Source organism: Apiospora phragmitis (assembly GCF_038363925.1).
Source record: "Apiospora phragmitis strain CBS 135458 chromosome Unknown utg000013l:1.0-2965645.0:1.0-2969333.0, whole genome shotgun sequence".
In the NCBI taxonomy this organism is placed as follows: domain Eukaryota; kingdom Fungi; phylum Ascomycota; class Sordariomycetes; order Amphisphaeriales; family Apiosporaceae; genus Apiospora; species Apiospora phragmitis.
In genome coordinates, this window is record NW_027117413.1 from 1,638,321 (window position 1) to 1,660,278 (window position 21,958).

The 21,958-nt window shown below is 52.3% G+C and overlaps 6 protein-coding genes across 6 annotated transcripts; 2 read left to right on the forward strand and 4 right to left on the reverse strand.

Moving 5' to 3' along the window:
* Window positions 1–1,181: 1,181 nt before the first annotated feature.
* On the reverse strand, window positions 1,182–4,195 carry PG994_014243 (uncharacterized protein; the record flags this gene model as incomplete). The annotated part of the gene is made up of 6 exons (XM_066865652.1): window positions 1,182–1,230; window positions 1,487–2,074; window positions 2,142–2,401; window positions 2,541–3,404; window positions 3,498–4,046; window positions 4,109–4,195. 6 exons carry the CDS (start codon window positions 4,193–4,195, stop codon window positions 1,182–1,184), a joined length of 2,397 nt encoding a protein of 798 aa, XP_066708781.1.
* Window positions 4,196–6,450: 2,255 nt separating this feature from the next.
* Window positions 6,451–8,191, forward strand: PG994_014244 (HypA protein; the record flags this gene model as incomplete). The annotated part of the gene is made up of 6 exons (XM_066865653.1): window positions 6,451–6,605; window positions 6,665–6,947; window positions 7,019–7,458; window positions 7,550–7,743; window positions 7,867–8,090; window positions 8,165–8,191. 6 exons carry the CDS (start codon window positions 6,451–6,453, stop codon window positions 8,189–8,191), a joined length of 1,323 nt encoding a protein of 440 aa, XP_066708782.1.
* Window positions 8,192–8,752: 561 nt separating this feature from the next.
* PG994_014245 (Kelch repeat-containing protein) lies at window positions 8,753–10,468 on the reverse strand (the record flags this gene model as incomplete). The annotated part of the gene is made up of 6 exons (XM_066865654.1): window positions 8,753–9,271; window positions 9,310–9,556; window positions 9,648–9,850; window positions 9,889–9,901; window positions 9,961–10,345; window positions 10,441–10,468. The coding sequence occupies 6 exons, from the start codon at window positions 10,466–10,468 to the stop codon at window positions 8,753–8,755; spliced, it is 1,395 nt and encodes a 464-aa protein (XP_066708783.1).
* Window positions 10,469–11,589: 1,121 nt separating this feature from the next.
* Window positions 11,590–12,131, reverse strand: PG994_014246 (uncharacterized protein; the record flags this gene model as incomplete). The annotated part of the gene is made up of 2 exons (XM_066865655.1): window positions 11,590–11,711; window positions 11,978–12,131. 2 exons carry the CDS (start codon window positions 12,129–12,131, stop codon window positions 11,590–11,592), a joined length of 276 nt encoding a protein of 91 aa, XP_066708784.1.
* Window positions 12,132–14,447: 2,316 nt separating this feature from the next.
* PG994_014247 (uncharacterized protein) lies at window positions 14,448–16,607 on the reverse strand (the record flags this gene model as incomplete). The annotated part of the gene is made up of 3 exons (XM_066865656.1): window positions 14,448–14,769; window positions 14,824–16,466; window positions 16,584–16,607. The coding sequence occupies 3 exons, from the start codon at window positions 16,605–16,607 to the stop codon at window positions 14,448–14,450; spliced, it is 1,989 nt and encodes a 662-aa protein (XP_066708785.1).
* A 3,069-nt stretch (window positions 16,608–19,676) lies between these two features.
* Window positions 19,677–21,751, forward strand: PG994_014248 (Transcription factor IIIC- subunit 5; the record flags this gene model as incomplete). Its single annotated transcript, XM_066865657.1, has 3 exons — window positions 19,677–19,847; window positions 19,936–20,356; window positions 20,409–21,751. 3 exons carry the CDS (start codon window positions 19,677–19,679, stop codon window positions 21,749–21,751), a joined length of 1,935 nt encoding a protein of 644 aa, XP_066708786.1.
* Window positions 21,752–21,958: the final 207 nt, after the last annotated feature.

Consider the following 21,958-nt stretch of genomic DNA (forward strand, 5'->3'; position numbering starts at 1 on the left):
AAAGGAAAAGGAGCTACTCTTTCGTTACGACACTCATGATGAAACTGCCACTTGCTGCCCCTTATGAGCTTAGCTTGTTGAGTCGGATCTGAGCGTCTAGTCGGTCTAGCGTTTGATTTTGGGGGACATTGTACGTCCCATGTGTTATTATTTTCGTGGCAACAACGATACCCGCAGCAATAGAGAATCGAGTAATTGTTTTTAATACATCCTCCTGCATTTTTATATTTAAACCGTCTTGTGCACAGTGAACGAGCTGAAGTCGGTATATTAGCCGCGATCTCCTCCCACTCCCCTGCCAAGATCTCATCGGACTGACTAGAATCTCAGCGACCAATGTTGGGTCGTCGCAGTGCCACCATACCTGAACCCATGATATCCATATTGTGGAAGCCCGAGGTTCGAGATGGTTGGCAGCGGAGAAAGCCATTGGGTAAAGTGGGAGACTTGGCCTTTTCTTTTCCTTCTTTTCAGCTAGCCGAGCACTTCTGCATGCGGTACGGCACGCGGTGCCCGGACGACACGAGTTGTCCGTCCCACCCTGGAGGTACTGGATGTGTCTTAATAAGACCGAGCCGGCTGGGAATAGATGGACTACTATACGGCACGGCACCCGGCACGACATAATATACCGTGGGGCACATCCCCATTTTATTCCTGGTATCTCGACTATTCCTGCGCCGCAGATGAGTATGGACTCGACACCTGTGCCTGTCGTGCTGTGGGACGCTTCTGTGACCGCTCGAGGCAATGCCTTTGAAGCCGCGAATGGGCTCATCTTTAGTGTTAGGAAGCATCGTTAATATAAAACCAATATAAAAAGCATCCGGGGGCGGCAAACTGGCAGTGTTGCCGTTAAGACTTGGTCGTTGTTATTACGTCAAAGTAGGCAGGAAAAATGGAACGTGGACAGAAGTTTAGTTGGCATATGTAAATCATTCATGCCCGTAATCTCTATATCCAAAGGTGATACCTCGCTATTTAATACCCCAACGTCTAGTAGGGATATGATTACAACAAACTCCGAGTCCAATGCTTTATGAATCCATCTACCCCACCAGTCAAACAAACACCGGCCAAGGGGGGATGGAATTTTCCCTTCACTGTTTTTATCGCTAATAACCAAACTCACTGACTGATGCCTCATCCCGACCCGTCTATCTGTCTATAATAGGGGACTGTTAGATGTGGTACGTCCCAGTTGCGGCGCATCTGAAGGCGTCGGGTGGCCTGTGCCCGTCATCAGCTCCTCCTCCGACGCGGACCGCGCAAGCGGGCTGCGGCCGGGCGTCGGGCCCGTGGGGGCGGCGAAGTAGCCCGTGGGGTAGGTCATACCACCCAATTCACCGTCGGGTGTTGATGCCGCCGTTTTGTCCGTGTCGTAGCCAGAATGTGGTTTGAAGTATGATGGTGCAGGAGAGCCCGAACGCGATCCGTTAAAGGGAGTACCCCGGGAGTGCCCGGGCGCGAAGGGTCCGCCACTGACCTGCTGTAAATGCTGCTGTTGTCGCCCGCTTCGTCGCGGAAGTCGGCGCGGTTGCGGAAGTGCTCAAAGTCCATCTGGGAGTCGCTGACGAGCTCGAACGGCGCGGCGGATCCGCTGATCTGGCCAGGCACGGGCTTGGCCATGTTCTGCATCCTATACGAGTCTCCGTAACCGGTGTCGTCGTCGAAACCCGAATCCAGGCGGCCGCGGTAGATGTCCTTGAGGATGTGCTGGGCTCGGGAATGGACCATGGGGACCATGAGCTTCCGGTAGAGGGCCGGGTGGCCGAAACGCACGCCCACTTTCTCGCCCTTGTGTCTCTCGTGGACTTTATCGTCGCTCATCCTCATCTTCTCGCCCTTGCTGTAGTAGGTATGATCGTCGTCGAATGTCTTCATGCAGTAGATCTTGAATCCGGTCAGGAGTACCAGCAGCGGTGCCATAAGGATGAACTGGATCCAGTTATCCTTTCTAGAAACAACGAAAATCGCGGCGATAATATTGGCAAGAAGAGTCGCACTGAGGACTCGGTTGAAAACCAAACGCCAGAATTCGCCTCCAGACTCGTGTTTTGTAACAAAAACATACCTGCAGGCACAAAGTTAGCTAACTGTTTGCGATAGTAGTGGAAAGGGGCAGGCAGGGCCAAACTAACATGAGGAGATACTTCTTCATATATGCGTCCATGCTGAAGTAAAATGCGGTCACAGGGAGAACCAGCGGTTGGAAAGGTGCGAATATCAGCGCAATGGTGATATAGAAGAGGAAGTTGTTGTAGTACGAAGCGTAGTCGAAAGGAGGCGGCGCAGTGAGCTCGATCAATTCCCGCGGAGTCGGGTTCGTAAGCTTACGCGACAGCCATCCCATGGCCAGTTTAGTGAGCTGGGAGATGTCCAGTGCTGCGCCAAGGTTACGCTGCAACAAATAGTTTAGCCAGAAGAGTGATACGTCGCAAAACGCAGCCATGAGGTTATTGCCAGGATTGGTCTCCTTTATGGCGGTCCAGGCATCCGTATTCTCTTTCTGCTGTTGCCTAAGGACGGCCAAGCCGTACTTCCATCCAGCGGAGAAAAAGGGAGAAGACGATGAGGTTGTTGAAAATGAAAAAGATGTAGAGCTTGTGAGCGACATGTCGTTCTCGTTCTGTCTTAGAGTAGTTTCCGGCGTAGATCGAGAGGCGGCGGAAGATGACGGGCAGGACCAAATAGAACAATGTAGTGACAACCGGGGCCAGGATACCTTGCATGGCACCCCAAAACCGAGGATTGGCAGCGAGCTGGTTCTGGAAGGTGGGCCACACCGCACCGAGCTTGGACAAATCGGCCAGGAAGACGGCTATGAGGGCGTTGGGGACGGTCCATATAGCCGTCAAAACCCCCACCCAGACATTGTTCATAAAGTTTCTCCAGGCTCGAGTTTTCTTGTCAAGCGGAAGGTTCTTCCATATCAAGTCGCTTGGCGAAGGAGCAAGTCGGAGGGTCGATCCTTGAGGGTGCTTCTTCCTGGCGGCGTATGCCAGCTCATGAGCCTGGTCAATGTTCGGGAAGCTGGCAAAGCCGTACGGAAGTACTTCGCGGTTTCCAACCGCCTTTCTAGCTTCGTATATCTTGGTTGAAAGCTTGTTGATCCGGGATGTGAGGTAGTCGATGGCATCAACCTTGGAACCAGGGGCATAGGCTTCGTCGCCCTTCTGCGCCTTGCACTTGGGTCGCTTAGCCGGCAACTTGTCTGGGTTCTTCAGGTACTTGGCAAGTACCGCTTCCAAGTCCCGAACCGCCTCTTCGTGCTTTTCAATAAGTTCCGGGAGTCCCTTGATACTGCGCGCAATGATACCGGTCGGGTCCCCTGATGTGTCGGCTTCATCCACCAGTCTCGCAACGCCCTCATCAGTGCGGTACGGTTTAGGGATATCAACCACCTGTTTTATATTAGCATCGGCTATGAATTGCGTCAAGATGGGTCACCGCATGTGAGAGATGGTGGGAAGACCCTAGCCCAGAGGGATGCATACCATGAGTGTTCGAGCGTGGAGACTGCTCTGGTATTCGGGGCTTTCGAAATACTCGCGGCGGATACGAGTCACAGCCCTATAAGTCGACCACAAGAAGAAGCAGATGACAATGTCGAAAACATACGAGACGACGACGTGTACCCAGACTGGCTTACCATCTAGATGGTAGGGTGAGAACTTGGTGAAGGCATTGCTGCCGGAATCCTGGACCTTCCCGTTCTCGATGATGTTGAGAGGAATATAGACACCACAGCCGATAACGGACAGAACGAGCATGATGTTGCGAGACATCTTGATGAAGCGGAGAAAGATGGTGGCATCTTGGCCAATCTTCTCCACGAGCACTTGGTCCCTCGTCTTGAGCACCGGGCTCACCCACCCGAAGACACCGGGCTGGAGTGGCGGTGGTGCTTTCTCGCCTTTCGAGTGCTTCAGTCTAGGGGCATAGACGGCCTTGTTGTATGGCCGTAGAAGACAAAATAGTAATGCAAGAACAACAGCTGCGGCTATTGAATAGCCAAAGGAAGACCAGAACGCGTTGGTATTTAACTGTAGCTAGGGTCAGTGGGAATTGTATAGGGAATCTTGGTCACTAGGTATAGATGACGAACCTCTGTATTAAAAGGATCCTGGAGGTACTGAAGCACGTCTTCGGCGCCGTTACGGGGTAGTACCCCAGGTACCGATGAGCCCGCCATGGTATGTATATGTCGAGAGGAAAAGGAAAGTGTGTATAGTCAACACAAAATGGAAGAGCAGAACGAGGTGGCTCTTGCCAGCTTCCGAAGAGCAGCAACGTTCCCGACCCGGGATTATATGAAAGCGGCCCTTTGCGCGTCTGCGAGTGGCCACAGTTCGGATCTGATTTGGGAGTCTTCTCAATGACGACGAGTCTAGTGGATTAGGTAGGTAGTAGTAAGTTACGCTGGTAACGCTGGCAACAGGCAAGAGAGGTTTTTCCTTCTCTCTTTTGCCTCTCTTGTCTCTTGCTTTCTGACTTTCCTCACAACGCAAGTGGCTATGCCGGCGCCAACGGACTGTGGGTCAAACGAAGGCACGAAAAGAAGGTAGTAGCGACTGGAGAAAGAAGATCCGGTATAGAGAACAAAGAACAAGCGAGCGACTGCAATAACAAAGACTGCCCTATACACGATATTCGAAAAGTGTCCGTCTATGACAGGTCAAAGGAAAATCCAGAAAAGAGAAGCGGGAAGAAAAAAGGCCCTGCCATGAATCGAATGCTAACCTAACGAGTGCTGAGTGCCTGCCTGTGTCGCTCCTGGCCGAAACAGAATATCGCCCATTGCAGTTACGCCCAGATGTCAGGGGGACGGTGCATTGGGGGTGCATTGGAGGCAGTGGCGTTTAGCTGGTGGATCCTAACAAGTACGCGGCGTCGCCTATTTGTGGCAGAGGGACCCAGCATCTGATACGAGCTGGGCCTGCTGGGGCCCTACCGGACCTTGCTGGACCCTTGAAGCAGGCTCCTCTCCGGCGCCTCGATTGGTCGCTCCATAGATGAGCCTGAATCATTCATTCGTTGGCCAACAACGTCCAATACACGCGAAGAAACTGTTGGTTCCTGGACCAGCGGGTTCTGCCAGCGGGATGGTTCAGATGGCTCGCATGGCTCCTTGTTTATCTCAGGTACGCCACTGCGTGGTGCATGGTTGGCGATCCCGGGCGATGAATGCTATGCGTGTTCACCCTGGTGGAGACGTAGGGTTTAGAGTGCCAGCCGTCTTTCCGTGAAGTCGGCTCAACATTACAGAGTACTTGACCACCCGTTGTTTAGGTAATTACTCGAGCCAGCAATCGGAAAATACATCCGTCTCCCCCATGTTTTATCGTTGGGAACGGCTGGAACCTCTGGACCTACCTTGTTACAGTGTGTATTCCTCAAGCTTGACCGATGGGTGTGGGTGCGAGCGGCTTCTATTGGGATCTAGACAAGCCACCACGGCCTAGGCTGCATGGCAAGTCTTGGGGCTTGAAAGAATGCGGACAAGTAAACCGGGTCCCCTTCTCATGCCCCCCCGGCGATGGATTCACCTTGATTGCTTGGGACCGGGGTCGGCCTTGCTCTTGTTGTCAACATAATGCAGGCTCGATACCTCGTCTGATCTCCCGATCCCGAGGAGTAGAGGTATTCTTTTAATATACTTTATTCAGCTCGCGCTAGACCCATCATTACGAAGCTGCAGTAAGGGATCATCCCTCATCAAAACGGGGGAGAGTACGCAAGTGTCCTTGCTGTCAATCGCCTAGCGGACAAACATTGGAAAATGCCAAGTCATCTGTAAAAGACAGCGTGCTTGCTTGCGAGGTTGTTGGCGACCTAATTTCGTCCTTTCAAATACTCTCTTTTTTCTTCTCTTCCATTGATACACATAAGCAGGGCAGATTCTCGCGTTCTTGGCACCCTGGCTCGCGCGTCCGAGAGCCGCGATGAGGCGTCGAAGATCAGGTAATAAAGAAGCCCTAATTGGTAATCCAGATTGATTTTCAGCCAGTCATCGTGGGCCAAAGTTGGAGAGATCTTGGAGATCGTCGCCCACTAACCCGCGGATAGTGATCATCGGCGCCAAGGATGACATAGGCCTTACACTGCTCTGCTGAACACCCCGCAAACCCGTTGAACGTTACTGGGAAACAGCGACTGCCTGCTACAGAACCATCTCACTTCGCATTTGTCATCTCCCCAATCCCATAGGTTCGGCATCGGGAGTTAAGAGTCGCAACGCCGTCGTAAACCGAAATGGTGTCACATTCAAGTGAATGCATGACAGTTCGTTTATATATATGTAGTCAGTCTCGTACAATTGAATTGAATGCTTCGATCGAGACACTTGATGAGAATCCAATGAACAGGCCCATCATAATATCATCACGACTGCTACGCAGCTTCACAACCTGTTATAAAACACCAGCACAAAGGAGAGCATTTAACAACATGGCTACTGCTTACAAAATCCATATCACCCCCGATAACACCGGGCTCTGGGGTATCCGACAAAATGATCAGGCCGCCGAAACGGCCGCTGTTCTACTCCAGAAGGATATGAACAACCACCATGTCTTCTTCAACAAAGATGGGTTTCATGACCAGTAAACATAGATACCTTCATAGCATAATGTCTTACTATCCGTACTAATACCCTTAATAGTATCAGCCATCATATCCTGGCCTTGTACGGCACGGGGGCCTCGGTCGAGGATCTCCGCAAGGCCTTCGTCGAGAATGAGGGCTACCAGCGTCCGGCCCTAGAGCCACGCAAGAACCTTTTTGAGGAGCTGCGGGACTGGGACAAGGCCAAGCAACGTCTGGGCAAGGAGCAGTACTATGCCGACTGGCTCGTCTTCTTCGAGCACGAGATCGAGAGGCTGGGCGGGTGGCAGAAGACCCTTACCGAGTACATGTTCAAGGGGGGACAAGCGGAGCCAGGACATGTTGATTAGGATGTATGCAGGGTAAGAGAAAATGAATCCTCCTGGCCTGGCTATTATATGTCGATAGTTAGCTAACTATGCGGAAAGGGTTCCTGCACCCCCTCATTCAGCTAATGTACGGCATCGAATGGGACCAGCCCGCCATGGTCGCCATGGCCCTGGCCCAAGCCTGCGTGCACCGCGACGACATGGGCCGATTCCTCCTCGGCGCCGAGGAGCAGGCCCAAAAATCTACTATGAGGACGCCGATGCCGCGCATCGCGGACCTCCTCGACACGGCAGCGGGGAACGAGAAACTGAGAAACTCCCCGCGCATGAGCGATGGCAACAAGGTCCGCGACGGCGTGCTCGCCCGCGCTTGGGACGAGGCCGTCGCGTGCACCGGCCGCGTCCGGGTCGCGCCCGACGAGCTCGCGGAGCGGACGGCCGAGATGTTTGACGCGGCCATCTACGCGGCGTCGGCGGCGGCGGTGCGGCCGGGCAAGGACCCGAAGTACGACTTCTTCTTGATGTAAGCAAAAACAGAGTTCTATTCGGTTTTAAAGAGGATTCGCCCTTGTGAACATTTTGTCGGGATTGCTTGCTGACTGTGCCCCTGTCAGGCATCACGTCAATTCAGCGCCAATCTTCGTCACCTGGAACAAGCAGGACTGGCTCGCCACGGAGCACAAGGTCCGCATGCTCGAGTGGAAGATCCGGATGGACATTGTCCAATATGTCGCCCGAGGCAGCCCGAAGCTTTCGGTAGAGAAAATCGCCAACTATGTGCCCAAAGACGAGGCGTCGTCTGCTGGTCGTAAGTTGTTCTCTTTGTTCTCCTCCCTTCCTTATTAGTTAAAAATACCAGGCGGATATAAGTAAGGAACTGGTTGTTGACCAGCGATCTCTGACTGACTGACCGGGCTCTACCTTACACCAGAATTTCTGCCTCGTTTGCACAGTCTTTCGGACGATGGGCACGTCATCAAGCTGTGGCGCGCCGTCGGCGTCGGCCGCAAGCTCAGCGAGCCCTATGAGGACAGGGATTGGCTCCGGGTCAAGGGTACTAAGCTCTGGGATCAGATCAACCACCTGATCGTAGACTCCGTCGAGGCGCCCGGTCCGCGCTGGGTCCGGAGCGCCGGCTTCGAGGAAGCCTGGAAGGTAAATGTCACTTCTTCTCAAGCCCTCTTCCGTCCCATTCGACTTGCAAGGCTTACAATGAACTACTGCTGTAGGATGTCCAGGATACTCCCAAGAACTGAAGAACATGCTCGTCGGGGAAAGCAAAGCCAGGGGGTGAGTCAAAGAGATGGCGAAACTATGAGTATGCGTAGTGGTAATATATTAAGAAAGGATAGGAAAAGCTATGATAATCACACAACCTGCCACTCTATCATTCGTAACAATATAATACGATTCACAGGACATATGTTGCCTCGTTAAACACCCGGTAGTATATGGCCTGTCAAGCCTAACTGTCTTCTCCTGGTACTAGCAATTTCCGCGACGTTGCTGCTCTGGATACGTATATCCCTATACAAGCGTATATATATCTTACCTGTGAGACATACCCCCCCCACCACTTTCTGTCAACAACGTTGAATTCAGGGTTCTGGGGTCTGAGGAAGACCGAGTTTATATCCATTCAAAGGTACCACATTACTGGCTCACATTGTTGGTCCCTTGACTACTTCTCGCGATACGGTGTAGCAGGGGGGGAAAAAAGACGTTTGGCTGACTTGATTCCGTGTTGCACGCAGACATTCGGACGATGTTTTGTGCTCTTCAGCAAGGCATCCTCCATGAGTTGCCTGCACTTGTCATCATCCAGGCAACTCTTGCTGAGACGCGGGTCCAAGCTCCGAGTGACCGTGGTTACTATATAGCTCCGCCGGATGCATTCCTTGGTGCCGTCGTGGGTTCATGGGCTCGCTACGTGGCTGTTGCAACGCACTTCCAGCGGGCAGCTCGGACTTAGACCATGCTTCGGGTTGCGGCAGGGGAGTTTGTGCTCGACGAGCTCGGCGGCGGCGAAGGAGGACTGCGAGTGCCGTGGTCAATGCGATAGCAGCCACGCCTCCGACCGTGCCGCCTGCAATGGCGCCGGCTTGGCTTGTGGTGTTGTTAGGTGCCTCGCTGGGATTATTCGGAGAGGATCCACCGCCGCTGCCCGGTATATCCGATAGGCCGTTGCCGGGGTTGGCGGCCATATTTGCGCCAGACCTAAACATAGTCTTGACCTCCTCGCTTGTCCAGCTCACAGTATCAAGACCGCCCTGTGCGTACCAATCTTTGGCCGTCTTGGGTGTGTCGTAAGGGTTAGCATCGGCATCATACTGACTCTTCCAAACCATATCCGTCAGGTCAAAAACCCCCAAACCCTGTTTCCGGGGTCAGGATCGAGTTCAGATTTTGGCCAGCCGAGGTCGCCGTGGGAGCCACCGACACTGAGCATTTGGCGCTTCCTTTTCTTATTGTCCGTCTTGTTTAGCGATCCCACGAGTGCACAGGCATGGTCATTTTGAGGGGTGCTTGAATTAGGCGACTTGAAGACAAAGCCCAGCAAACTGAGGACATGTATTTCGTCCAAGGTCTTGACCGGGTCTGACATACCGCCGTATATGAAACTGCAACTCGGTTAGCCCCCGCGCCTGGCTTTCACTCCGTCATCGATTGCCAAGGTTCGGCTCAGGATATAGGTTTCGATGCTGTTCTTACATCTCGTAGGTGCCGTTAGGGCCCTGCAAGCCCACACTGCAAAATTTCTGCTTCTTCGTCGGTCGCGGGCCGGTCGTGGCTTGTGAGTACCACTTGCCCGTACTTGGGTCCACGAAACTGACTGTATCCCAGCTGACCATTTCAATGGTACCGACGACGACGCGACCGGCGTCTCGGCACCCCGAGGACCACCAGTAATCCATCTGGGCCGAACGGTACAGATTCCATTTCGCGCACTCACGCTGGTGCCGTACCTTCCGTACCTCAGGCTCGACGTGTTTTCCCACTTGAGACTACCGGTATCGAAACTCACCCGCCCTGAGATAGCGATGCGGGAGACTGCCGAGGTTTCGGTGTCTCTTCCGGTGACTCCGCCAAGGCGTAGCCTACGCCACGTTGCATAGTGAAAGCGGAAAGGTGGGGCCGAGCTGCATTGTTGAACGCCACGATATTAGTGGGTATGACTTCGCTCCATGCGCCGCCTCCGCTACCGTCCGTCGTGAACTTCCAGATCAAGTTGTTGGCCGCTGTTGTATTGATAGCAGAGCCGCCCCACTCGTAGAAAGAAGAGATCGAAGCATCGAACCAGGTAATAGGCTGGTTCTGACAGGGCGCCGACTTGGGAATCGATGGTAGAGTTGCGCTCGCTTTGGTCCACGAAGAGGAGAGGGGGAGGGAGAGCGTTGTGTTTACTTGTGCTGAGAATTAGCAGCAGCTGGAGGCAGATGGATCCGATCAAGATGGGCGGGCGTTTGTATAATCTTCAAGTAACACTAAGTGTTTCAGTACTTACACGCATAAGAAGGGTGTTTCTCGTCCATTACTCCATTGATAGACTGTGCGAGCTCGCCGCCATCGAAATAGACAGTCTCCAACCACAGCAACAGTGACAAAGGGATGCCGAATAAAATCTTCCGGTCCGGGGGTGTCCGAAAGGGCCTTCACCAGGCTGCAGCCTCCTGAGGCGAGACTTATCAGTATGTTGACGACTCGTGAGGCTTTCATTCTGCTGGAAGGGTATAGCGGCCATATAGCGATATCGGGCAACTGAGGATGAATATGAGAAATCAGAGAATTACGAGTCTTGACAGATTGAAGATATTGAGATGAAAATCATGGCAAGGCCCATAATCGGCTGGTGGCCATGCCAATCCTGTATTCACTCAGCCGCCCCCAAGGAGGAGCTTGCTGAGGTGGCGATTAAGAACGGCCGCAAAGAGCCATTTGTGTAACCACACAGGGTTGATAGCCGTCCTCATGTGAACCTCCAAGTTAGGAGACTCACTCACTAAGATATGCAGCATGGCGAATCATGAAAAGAGAGGGACATATACAGATATATATTACCATGGATCATGGAAAGAACACGGGACCGTGAGGAACGAGACGGCCCTTTCGTTCCTGGGATGGCACCTAAAGCCTTGAACAAGAGCAGCGACTAAACTCACTGACTCCCAGTCGCATATGCGCTAAATCTATGAGAGTAAGAGGTCTTCCAATTGGTTAACCCCAAGCATATACACAGGTCCTATCAGGCGTTGCTCAAGGTTGGTCTCGTTGGAAGTTGTCTGGAATTGGGCTTTGTCAAGCTACGCTTTCCATTGGCTGATGGCCAACCCCAACACAACACTGGCGGTAAACTTGTAAATCATATGCTGTAGATCTGAACCATATCACTGAAGGGAGCGAAAGTGCTGGTGCAATTGAAGACTTACCTGTACTATGAGAAGCTATCACCAATCCCCCGTGATCAGCTTCCTGGGGCGGTTGGAAGTCCGAACGGGTTCCCCAAGAAACAAACCCCCAAGATTGCGTGAAAGCAAGCCAGAAAGTTTTGGACTTCCTAGATGCACGACCTGGCCCTGGTCGGATCCTTGAGTACTCCAAGTGGATAGCAACGGATGACCTGTGGTATGGGATAACCGGCTGCTGGAGGTGATGGTTATAGACCAAGATGCATCTGCAATCCCGCGTCAGCGGCTCGGGAGGCACGAGGAATCCGAACGGTCCCGAGGGAAAGCCTGGACGAGTCAGGATATATTAGTTTCGCGTCGTTGCGGACGGCTGCACCAATTTATATAGTCATGGGAGCTTGGACTAGTACCTAACGTTAGTCTCGTGTCCTTCGGCCTTCGGGTGGCTAACCGAAAGTAAGGCTCTGCGGAAGGCGAACGAGAAAGTTGTGGTGTGTACCGGATTCCCCGGAGGTAGAGACAAATCCATGGAGGGAGATGGAGGAAGTGGAGGAGATGGAGAGGATGGAATGTTACTTACCCAAAAGAGATGAAGGCGATGGAAGGGCGTGGTACTTACCTAGAAAGTCCACTTACCTCGAAGAAGTGTGCTGAGAGGTGGTGGAGGGGAGAGGGTATGGGCAAGAGGGAAGGGAATGGGATTGGGATTGGGATTGGGAACAGGTAGTAGGGCAGGGTCCAAGAATGTCCTCAGAGTCGGCCAATCCAGATCCAGGTCATCCAGGTCCATGGCATCGAGGTTCCGTGAAGCAGCGATGCTGCGAAGAGTGTTGCTTGCTGGTGCCAGACGGGGATCACAACAACCACTGCAGACCTAAGAGGACACACAGGCGCTCTTGCCGCTATGCTAGACCCCAGACCATACTATGTCCCTTCAAAAACCTTTACCCTTACTACACGGACTTACACGCATTTGCATTTGCACAACCGATCAAGCGATGACAGAGGACTGCCAGCAGGATCGGCTGTGCAAATGCATACGCGTGTAAGTCCGTAGTAAGGGTAAGTGAGATCGAAGTCGCATAGTATGGGTTGCCAGGGACCACGATCTTGCGGCCATGACTTGGGGAAAGAGAGGACGGAAAGCTAGTATAATTACCCCAGCTATGATACCTGTGACAGTTTAGCGCAAGAGAATGGGGGAGGGGATGAACAGACCTTGGCTGGGGGTGCCGGGAAAAGAAGATAGCCCCAGCAGCGTTACCGTCACCCACATACCCCAGTACTCGTCCGAGGATCGCAGTCCTGGCTTCCATCCCAACGTCCGAGGATGGTTCGGGGCAGGAAGTCTATGGGCACGGGGGATCTGGTGTTGCTGCTGGGGATCCCAACTTCCCGACTGCGGCGACGTGTGCGGAGGAAGGAAAGAATGAAGGAAGGAAGGATAGGAAGGAAAGGAAGGGAAAGAAGGAAAGGAATTGAGAAAGGGGGGCGGGCTGGGGAGGTATCTATACTGTCAGAAAAAATTTAAGATTTCACTTCGAAGTTTGCACAGAATTGCTCGGATCCGACCAACTTCGACAACTCCGTTGCACAGTGGGACTCATAAATGCCTCTCCCCAGAAGGTTGACTGTTGCAAGGGACATAGTTTGCCGATGGTCTGGCTGGTTGGCCTTTCTGCCCGCCCCTGAATAGATTAAAGATAAAAAGTGGAAAGGAACCAGAGTAAGAAAAACCTTTTGTAGAAGAAGCCCTTGTCATCCCCTAGAGCATCTTGTCAAGAACGATCCCGAGAGTCGGATGGTAAGTGACAATTGCGACTCAGAGAAGCTTCTATACTACCCGTAATATGGATCAAGAGAGGAAAGGGGACATCAGACCTCTGGGCAGCGACTCCAACATGAAGGTCGACGTCTGTTGGCTGAGCGTAGAATACGAACTTAAGTGACAGAGATGTTTGTTGGCAGCTAGGTTCATACGTAGTCCGGATCAGAAAGACATCTCTGAACTCACTCACCCACACGAGTCAAAGGAAAACAGATCACCGACATCAGAGACAGTCAAGCAAAAGACATCAATACGCAGTCAAGCAAGAGACAGCAATACGCAGCCAAGACAGCTATCATGTTCGCCAGTTTTGATCATAGAGGATGAAAGTGGATTCCGGTCAACACCTCTCTACCAACCAACCCGGTGGAAAACAAGTCGAAACGCCGTTCTCCAGAATTCTCAGTTATCAATCATCATCATGATCCCGAAGACTCTTTCGAGAAGACAGACAGACATACACAGTATCCTCCAAGTACCTTCACGCCTACCACCTCCCCATATATTTCCTTATCCTCCCTACCGCCCGACAGACACGGCGGCACAACAAACAGTTTCCTCCCCCCTCCCCCCTACTTTGCTGTGTTCAATCGTGAATCCACCGATCAAATATGTGTATGGACGGCGTGTATAATGAAGTTCCCAGCTCTCGACGTAGTGTGCACATCGTGATGCTACTCAGAGTAAACGCGGGATGACTCCCCAGAAGCTTTTTGGTCATTAAGTGTCTAAGATGGACTTCACGCCTAACCAGGCATGAGGCCCAATATTTTGTAATCTGTGTCCGCGTGACAAATCGGCCAAAGCCGCACAGGGCTTGAATTGGGGAAAATGCCACATGTTTTGAGGGTTGAAGGGGGAGAAGGTGGGGGTTGGAGGGACATCATGTACGGGAAATGAAACACCTGTCGAGCCGGAAAGCACAAAGAGCAAAAAGCAAAGATGCGATCAATCGCTATGAATGGCTTACGCTGCTATTGCAGTAGCTTGGGCTTCGTCGGGAGAAGCGTCTTCTGGGTTGTCGCCTGTACTAGTGACCATCGGGGCAGAGTCCTGTGTAGAGAGGAGGGTGGTTAACAGTTGGACTCATGAAGATGGCACAGCACGCGACTGTCGGCTAGGAAATGTGCTTCAGAAATGCAAGTTGTCATGATTGTATGTGTAGTGTCTCCAGGTCCAGCCGAACCAAGGCCGCAGCCAGTGTCATAATCGCTTAGAAAGGTCTATCATGAAGAAAGTAGAAGGCATGTGAAGAAGAAAGTGACCAAAAACACCAAATCATCTTCCGCTTCTGGATGAGCCTACCGAGGTCTGCCGCTCATGGCCAGCTGGTCGTCGATCTCTTTTATCTCCGTCGAGCTTCAATGAGTCAAGTCGTTTCTGGTTATCCTCACTTTGCGGGTCAACCTCCGATACGCCATTGGAGGGCTTCCTCTTACTGGCTTGATCCTTAAGCGCAGCCCACTTCCGATCCCGCATTGCCTCCCTTGCTGCAGCATTGTTCTGGTTCTCGGTGTATTCATGAGAACAGTCGTCGAAGAGCTGAGGGTTGATTTCCATAAATAACTTCATGGCGTTATACACCATGCCGTGAATCGTCCTGTGTCCATCACATTAGTTGTCTGGCCAGAAATGAGGCGGACGGGTTTCTTACCTGTTCCAATGACCTTTCGAGTTCTCGTATAGCGGAGCGAACATGATGGGCAAAATGATCTCGACATTGTCGCTGACAAGATTGCAGAAGTACTCATTGTTCCAGAAGTAGAGCGCGCGCTCTGCCACCTGGAAATGAGGGCTGGCGACTGACTTGGCCAATTGGTGAAACAACGGCTCTTGAACTTTGGCAAACTCGGCAGGGTCCATAACCTCGAAGATGTCTTCTACTTCATTTAGGAACATGACCTCCTTTGTGCTGTTAACCTTGGGCCAGTATCGCAACAGGCCAAGGACAACTTCTTCCGTCAGGGAAGCATCCTTTTCAAGGAACTGGACGATGCAGTATGCCAGCTGGGGATGGTACATGCTGAGGCTCTTGACCTTGTGTAGCGGAAGAAGCACCCTGGTAAGGAACAGCTTGTGCTCCTCCTTCAGGGGGAGGGCAAATCCGTTGATGATGGAACCCAAGATTTCAAGCAGCTCCGCAATCCCGTTGAAACGCTCGGTTTCGTAGATGAACTGGAAGAAGACGTTGTTGATGGATCGTCGAATGAAGGATCGAAGGTTCAGGAATTTGCCGTATATGCGATGCAGTGTAGTCTTGAGGAAGTCGCGCTCGCGCGGGTCTTCTGAATCGAAGAGCTCCAGCAGCTGGAGGACGAAGCTGTGGTCAATGTAGGCTTTGGCAATGTTGGTGTTGAAGTCTTGACTCTCGATAAATCGCAAGAAGAACTCGTATACAACCTGGATATGCGGCCAAGCCACCTCCAGGACGGGCTCGTCTTCCTCCGGATCGAATGCCTCTCCTTGAGGGTTCATGGGCGGAGGAATAGGGCGGAACAGGTTCTTAGCAAACATTTCGACGACCCGGGGATACATAGGTTCCGTGATGACCTGGCGGTTGTTGGCCACATAGTCCAGCAGCTCGTGTAGTGCGAGACGTTTGATTTCCTTGGACTTCATATCACCGCTGGCATCGTTAAAGTCGAAGATGACATTGCACTGGTCGATCTTCTGCATGAACAATTCTTGACGGCGATTCGGCGGCACTTCATGGAAGCCAGGGAGCTTCTCCAGTTCACGCTGCGGCGAGATATCGAACCGGGACGAATGCTGTCTCTTCGGTGTGCGCAAGCCCTCGGGGACATCCTTCGGTGTCTGATGAAGGCGATCGAACATGAGAGACTTCTGTCCGGCCTTTGGAGGGACCAGATCATGAGGCATCGTCTCTGCGGCACCCGGCGGGGGGGACATGCTGGTATCGCGAATGGATGTCAGTTCTAATTCGATCTCGAACACGATCAACACGCGACTTACATTTGCGCTTGGGCTAATTACCACGGTGGGTGGCAGCCCGCCTTGTCTACTAGGGGTCCCGGCACCATTAGGAGAAGGTCCGCTGTTAAATCTATCACCACCATTCCCTTGGCCGGCTGATTGGGGCCCTGGGCTGCCGTGCTCGGCAGCGGTGTTGTTGGGTGGAAGGGGTTTGTTGCGAATATCATTCAATGTCGAGGTTGAAGAAGTGGGCGTCAGTACTGGCGACTGTGTTTCCCTAGAACTGCCCGAGGGCGAAGCAGTGCCATCCTTGGAGTCCTTATTCTTCTTGGATGACTTGCTGTCGCTTTTTCCTCGAGACAACTATGTGAAGGCGGTAAGAGGTTAGCATACGCGGTTTTGGACGTGGCTGGGTTTTTTTGTGTGCAAGATTCGATGATGCAATCAAGCTGGTAAACAAGCGTGTAGACGGGTACTCACCACTCTTTGGCTGAATCGCTTCATCTTGGCCTCCATATATGGCCTCCGGCCCTTTTGTCAGGACTCGCTCGTAGCCCCAGGAAACAACTAGTCGTCTCTTGGTGGTTGAGAGGAAGCTGCTTCGACAGCGAAAGCCGACAGGCGCCAAGATAGGTAAAGGTAAAATGGAAGCGGGGGCTGAGGTGCGTCGTGCACAATAACAATAGCCCGGACCCAGCAGTTCGATTACTGGTATCGCAGAAACCCGTCTCGATTGGTCGTCAAATCGCCTTCTCTTTTCGTGTCTTGGTACAAATTATCTGCGGCGAGCTGGCCGACGTGTTGACGATGGGAAGTCGAGGCAGCGCAGCAGCAGGTAGTGGTTGTGTAGTGGTGGTAGTAAAGGTGGGATGGGCACAAGGGGTTCAATGCGGCAGTGTCGAGGATCAGTCGCCAGGTGGTGCCGGTACAGTACCTCAGCTCCAATTATTAGATGGGGAAAAAGGCAAGCCGGCTTGTGTCGACGGGTGATGGTGGTTGTTTGCGAAAAAGATCAATTGATTGATCAGGCCTAATAAACCATCACAATGAGACCGACACGCCAATAGACCAAAAAGTTTCGAGACCAAGACGTGTCGCCTGCGGAGATGAGAGGTTTACGTTTGGAAAGTGGTGTGGAGAAGGGCAATGCATTCAAGTTGGCGATCCAGGGGATGGGTGATGGATTGGCAAGCGGGATGATGTTGATGGGAAGGGGAAAGTGGAAGGGGTACACCGTGCTTGTGCGGGCTCGCGGGCTTCTCTCTCTCACTCACTCTCCGTCGTCCGCCCGTCTCCTCCAACTACAAGCAGTGGGAAACGAGGCTGGACAGGATGGTGCTTGCTAGGAATGTAGGTTGGGCAACCAGCCATTATCTCTAGACCCCGGTCTGCGCTGGTCGCTTTGACTTAAGGTTACCTGGTAATACAGGCACGGGAAGAGGAGCGCAAGTGAATATCAATGTACTTGGGCATTGGTTGAAGGGACCGCACCGCACTGATCGGTTCGGTTATTGCCTAGCATCAATTTGGTCATAGGACACTGCACATGCATCCAGCGAGGCAGGTACAATCAATATCAGGTATTGATTGATGTAGCACCAAAAAGAAGAAGAATCGAAAGATATTCAGATTGTCCTCAGGATTCCATCGCCCGTCACAAACAGCAACAACCTAGCGGAAGCAATCATTATGCTTACTTGCTCATTGGTCCAGGTCATACAGATTGAGAGCTACACATTGCAGACAAGGCGGGTATGTTACATGATCCAAGGAGTGCATCAATTGGAGAGAGAGGTCCGGTTCGATGTAATAGGAGGAGCAGGCACACTGGGCTGCTGGGGCACTCGTGATGTTTTGCGGGGCATGGCCCTGTCCCAAGCACTGTAGTCTGTCCCTTGGCTCTGGCTATGTGTGTGCCTCGAGAAATCAAAAGTCCACTAACGATGCAGAAACTCGTCAATTTGCAGGAGAGTCGTCGCGAGTGGCCCAAGCACCAGCTCATGTGCCGTCTCTTCGAGTGCTTAACACCCCACTACCACTTCCCACTGGTGCTTGCTTGCATATGGCTTGATGGCTACGCATAGTACTTTGCATAAGCAAGGCAGATATGCCAGGAAGGTATGCACATTTGATAACATTACCTTATGTATGCACAGCTGAGCTTCTCTGAGTGGACGACAGTATACCTACTCTCAGGGTCAGGAGTTGTCAATACCGGATTTCTAACAACCAAATACATATTGCTTCGACAGCGATATGGGCAGGCGAATCCTTCAATATTATGAAATCGTGTATCAGTGCAAACTGCCAAGCTTTTTAATTCCAAGAACAGCTTCGAACCTACGACTCTCTTCAGGAGGGCCGGCTAGTCTGCCTAAGGTCAAGGCACTTCAGGCATAATATATCCCTATAGGCCACGATCGTCTACACCGACCTCTGTGTTACTCACTTTGATGTGCACAGTCTGCCAGTAGGTATGTCTTTGGGCGTAATCGCTTGCGGTCATTAGCGCTGAGAAGCCCGAGTCTCTGCGCGAGGAAATGCCCAATTTGGCTGATGGTAGGGCTACTTGTGAGAGCTAATTGGTTAGCCCCCATGATCTGCTCCGTAATTGGTTTGTCCCTGGGAGCCTCACTTGTTACTACTACATAAATCCTTTGCGCCATCGTCATGGGCTTGGGTAGAGGGCGGAATTAGAAAGAAGGGGCCACTATGACAGCTTGTCACTTACATATCTTAGTCCTTGGGGTACATATTCGTCGGGCTTTGCAGGATTCCGACCACATGGCGGTCAGGGGGGTTAGTACGTGCTTGTCCGAGCTCAGGTGGTGCAAACCCACGTTGCGTTGGCTTGGTGAAGTCGGCGCGTCGCAAGTGCATTCATTTACTGAACGGGAGACATTCGGACAAGCCAGGATAGCGTACCTACTGATTGGATACTACACACTAGATAACAACCAGATCATGTAAGGTTTGCTGAGCTTATCTTCATGCTGCAGATCTGGACTGGAGTAAAAGACGTCAAGAGCATGTTGGCGAGGCTGTGCAGCTGCTGGCAGCTGCCTCCACCTGTGTGCCACCCATCTGTCACCCGCCTCCAGTATCAACTGCGCAACGGAATTTGAATAATACGACTACATCTTTACCGACTTCCCATCGTTCGCTGATACATTTACTGGACAATCTTGGGTTTTTTTATCCTCTAGCAATCCCAATAAGGCTATCGGTACAGCTGTATTCAATTGAGAAAGATCTTTCGCTTTGCCCACTGAAATCGTACTGCTGGGAGCCTTGAAAAAGTACATCTCAATCTGCTGGATCAACTGTCGCCTGCCTATTTGAATACTCTATAGCTCGACTACTTAGGTTTGGAATACCTGCCAGCGTCTCGAGTTCGCTATCGGATTTTGCACCTGTACCAGACAGATGAACATCGACAAGCCCATTTCTGCTTAGAAGTGGAGCTAAAGGTTTGAATGCTTTCTCAGATGGTCAAGGTTCAATACATTGAAGGCGAGCCTGCTCTCCAGGGACCTCCTTAACAACGCACTCTGCCTTGTCACAACCGCAGACATGTTGGGCCTAGAAGACTTGTTTCCGCATCAAGCTCGTACGGAAGCCGATAACATCGCCCCGGTCTACGAGGTGTCCCAAAGAAAGGTGGTCGCAATCGAGCATCCATGTATAATACAGAACTTGGACAGAGGTATCAACTCATTCGGGCCAAATCCAAAGTTCCATAAGGTAAGTATATCCGCCGAGGATCTCACTCCAGCTACCCTTGTCGCCTTGTCCTCTCACTGTGTGAATTCCCTAACTCGGAGAATTTCAGCTTGTCACCAGACCTGACCCTGATCGTGCAATCTTGCCACTATGGCTTCGTCCAGAATCGATCACATCCAAGCCCATCGTATCCCATGGTGTGGCAACCAACAACGTTTTACTGAAGATCACTGTCCCAAGACGGACAGGCCGCAGGAGGAAGCGTGGGACTGATCAGCCCTTCGTCGGGGATGATTCACAAGACGCCCACAGTGGTAAAGGTCCAACACAGCAAGTGCATTCAGTATCCCGCCAGGACAGTCCAAAAGTACTACTCCGTAAACTGCAAGACAACGCGGACAAGTATCATGTCGAAGCCGTGGGCTCAATCAAGACAACTCATCGGTACCGCGGCTTAGCCGACTTCCAGTTCGCAACTGAGGACTTCCCATTCATGTCGAACTTAGCCGAACATCTTATACCTTTACAGCGTAAATTACCCTCCACCCTTCGATATGACATTAACTAATTACATCATGCTAGTTCCGAAGTTGAAGGAATTCAAGCTCAACCCTGATCTGCAGCTGGAACCAGGCCAAGAGATTATCCCACCGCCTCACTTTACGGATAAAGTTGTTCCCTTCAACTACTTCTATGACCAGAACCCTTTCGTACGGGCAGAGGGACAAGATGAGACAGGCAAGCCTATAGTTTTCAACATCAATAGGAAGAGAAAAACTTATGGGCACTATATTGCCCACAACGCCTACCCGGTACCCAATGGGCCCCTCAGAAACATGGATAAGGACCTTGAGCAGGTGCCTCTGGAATTGATAGACAAGGTCAGAAAGGCGATGGACGAGCGACCGATCTGGACTCGTCGTGCGTTGGCTAACCGAGTCGGTCCCTTGGCCGTTGATACTCATCTCAAGATCGCTATCGCCACAGTCGGCTATCAATTCAAAGGCGGCCCTTGGCGCGACGCTGTCGTCAAATATGGTGTCGATCCCCGAGAGGATTCCAAGTACCGCCCGTACCAGACTCTAGCCTTCAAGCTCCACCAGTTACCCAAGATGAGCAAGATTCAACAGGGACAGTCGACTCGCCTAACCGAAGAGGATATCGCCGTCAGCCATAAGTGGGATGGCGAGAGCTTCTGCACGAACGGCAAGTTCTGGCAGATCTGCGACGTCACGGACCCGGCCCTCCTCGAGCTGATCGAGAAGGCGCCCGTGCTGGACCAGTGCGACATCACCGAGGGCGGGTTCTGGCCCATGGCGTTCTGGTACAAGGTCAAGGCCTACATGAAGGCCCGCATGATCGCAATCCAGGCCGGCCGCTACGGCTACGAGGACGACAACCCCAAGAAGAAGGGCTTCCTGTACACGTCGCACCTGCTTAAGAAGCTCAGCGAGTACCCAGACGTCCTGCCCCTCGGCGTCCGCCCGGGCGTCACCATCCATTCGCTGCTGTACGGCATGGAGGACATCAGCGGGCTCGAGGGTATGCGGTACCGGCACCGCCCCCTGAGCCAGTACCGCGACCCCTACACCGCCCTCGGCTTCAGCGAGAGGGGCGAGAAGAGGCGCCGGACGAGAGATCAGTTCGGCAATCCCGTCGCGGACGAGGATGCGGAGACTATGTCGCCCGCCCCCAGCGTCGGCGGTGCAGGCGGGACGCCGCACCCCGAAGAAGACGATCCGTGGGCACACATACTCGATACCGACCTTAGTGGTGCCAGCGGAGACGAGGACGAGGACGAGGTTGGAGATGGAGATGGAGATGAGGACGAAATGGATGATCCGGTTATGACGGAGGACGACAGATTGAGGCTGGGTTTCGGACATGGGCCGTACTACCAAGACCAAGACCTAGATATGGATTAGAAGGCGTTCGCGGAGTGGTGTCAAGGCACGGATTGTACGGCATTGTCACAGTGTCGGACGTCTACATAGGCTATCGATCACGTCTATAGGGGATGTGTGAGATATAATATAATCATTTACGTACATGCTCACATCAGTTTGCTGCCTAGCAGCTTCGCACAGCTGGTAAAATTATTGAGAAATTGCATTTCCCCAAGCAGAAATTGC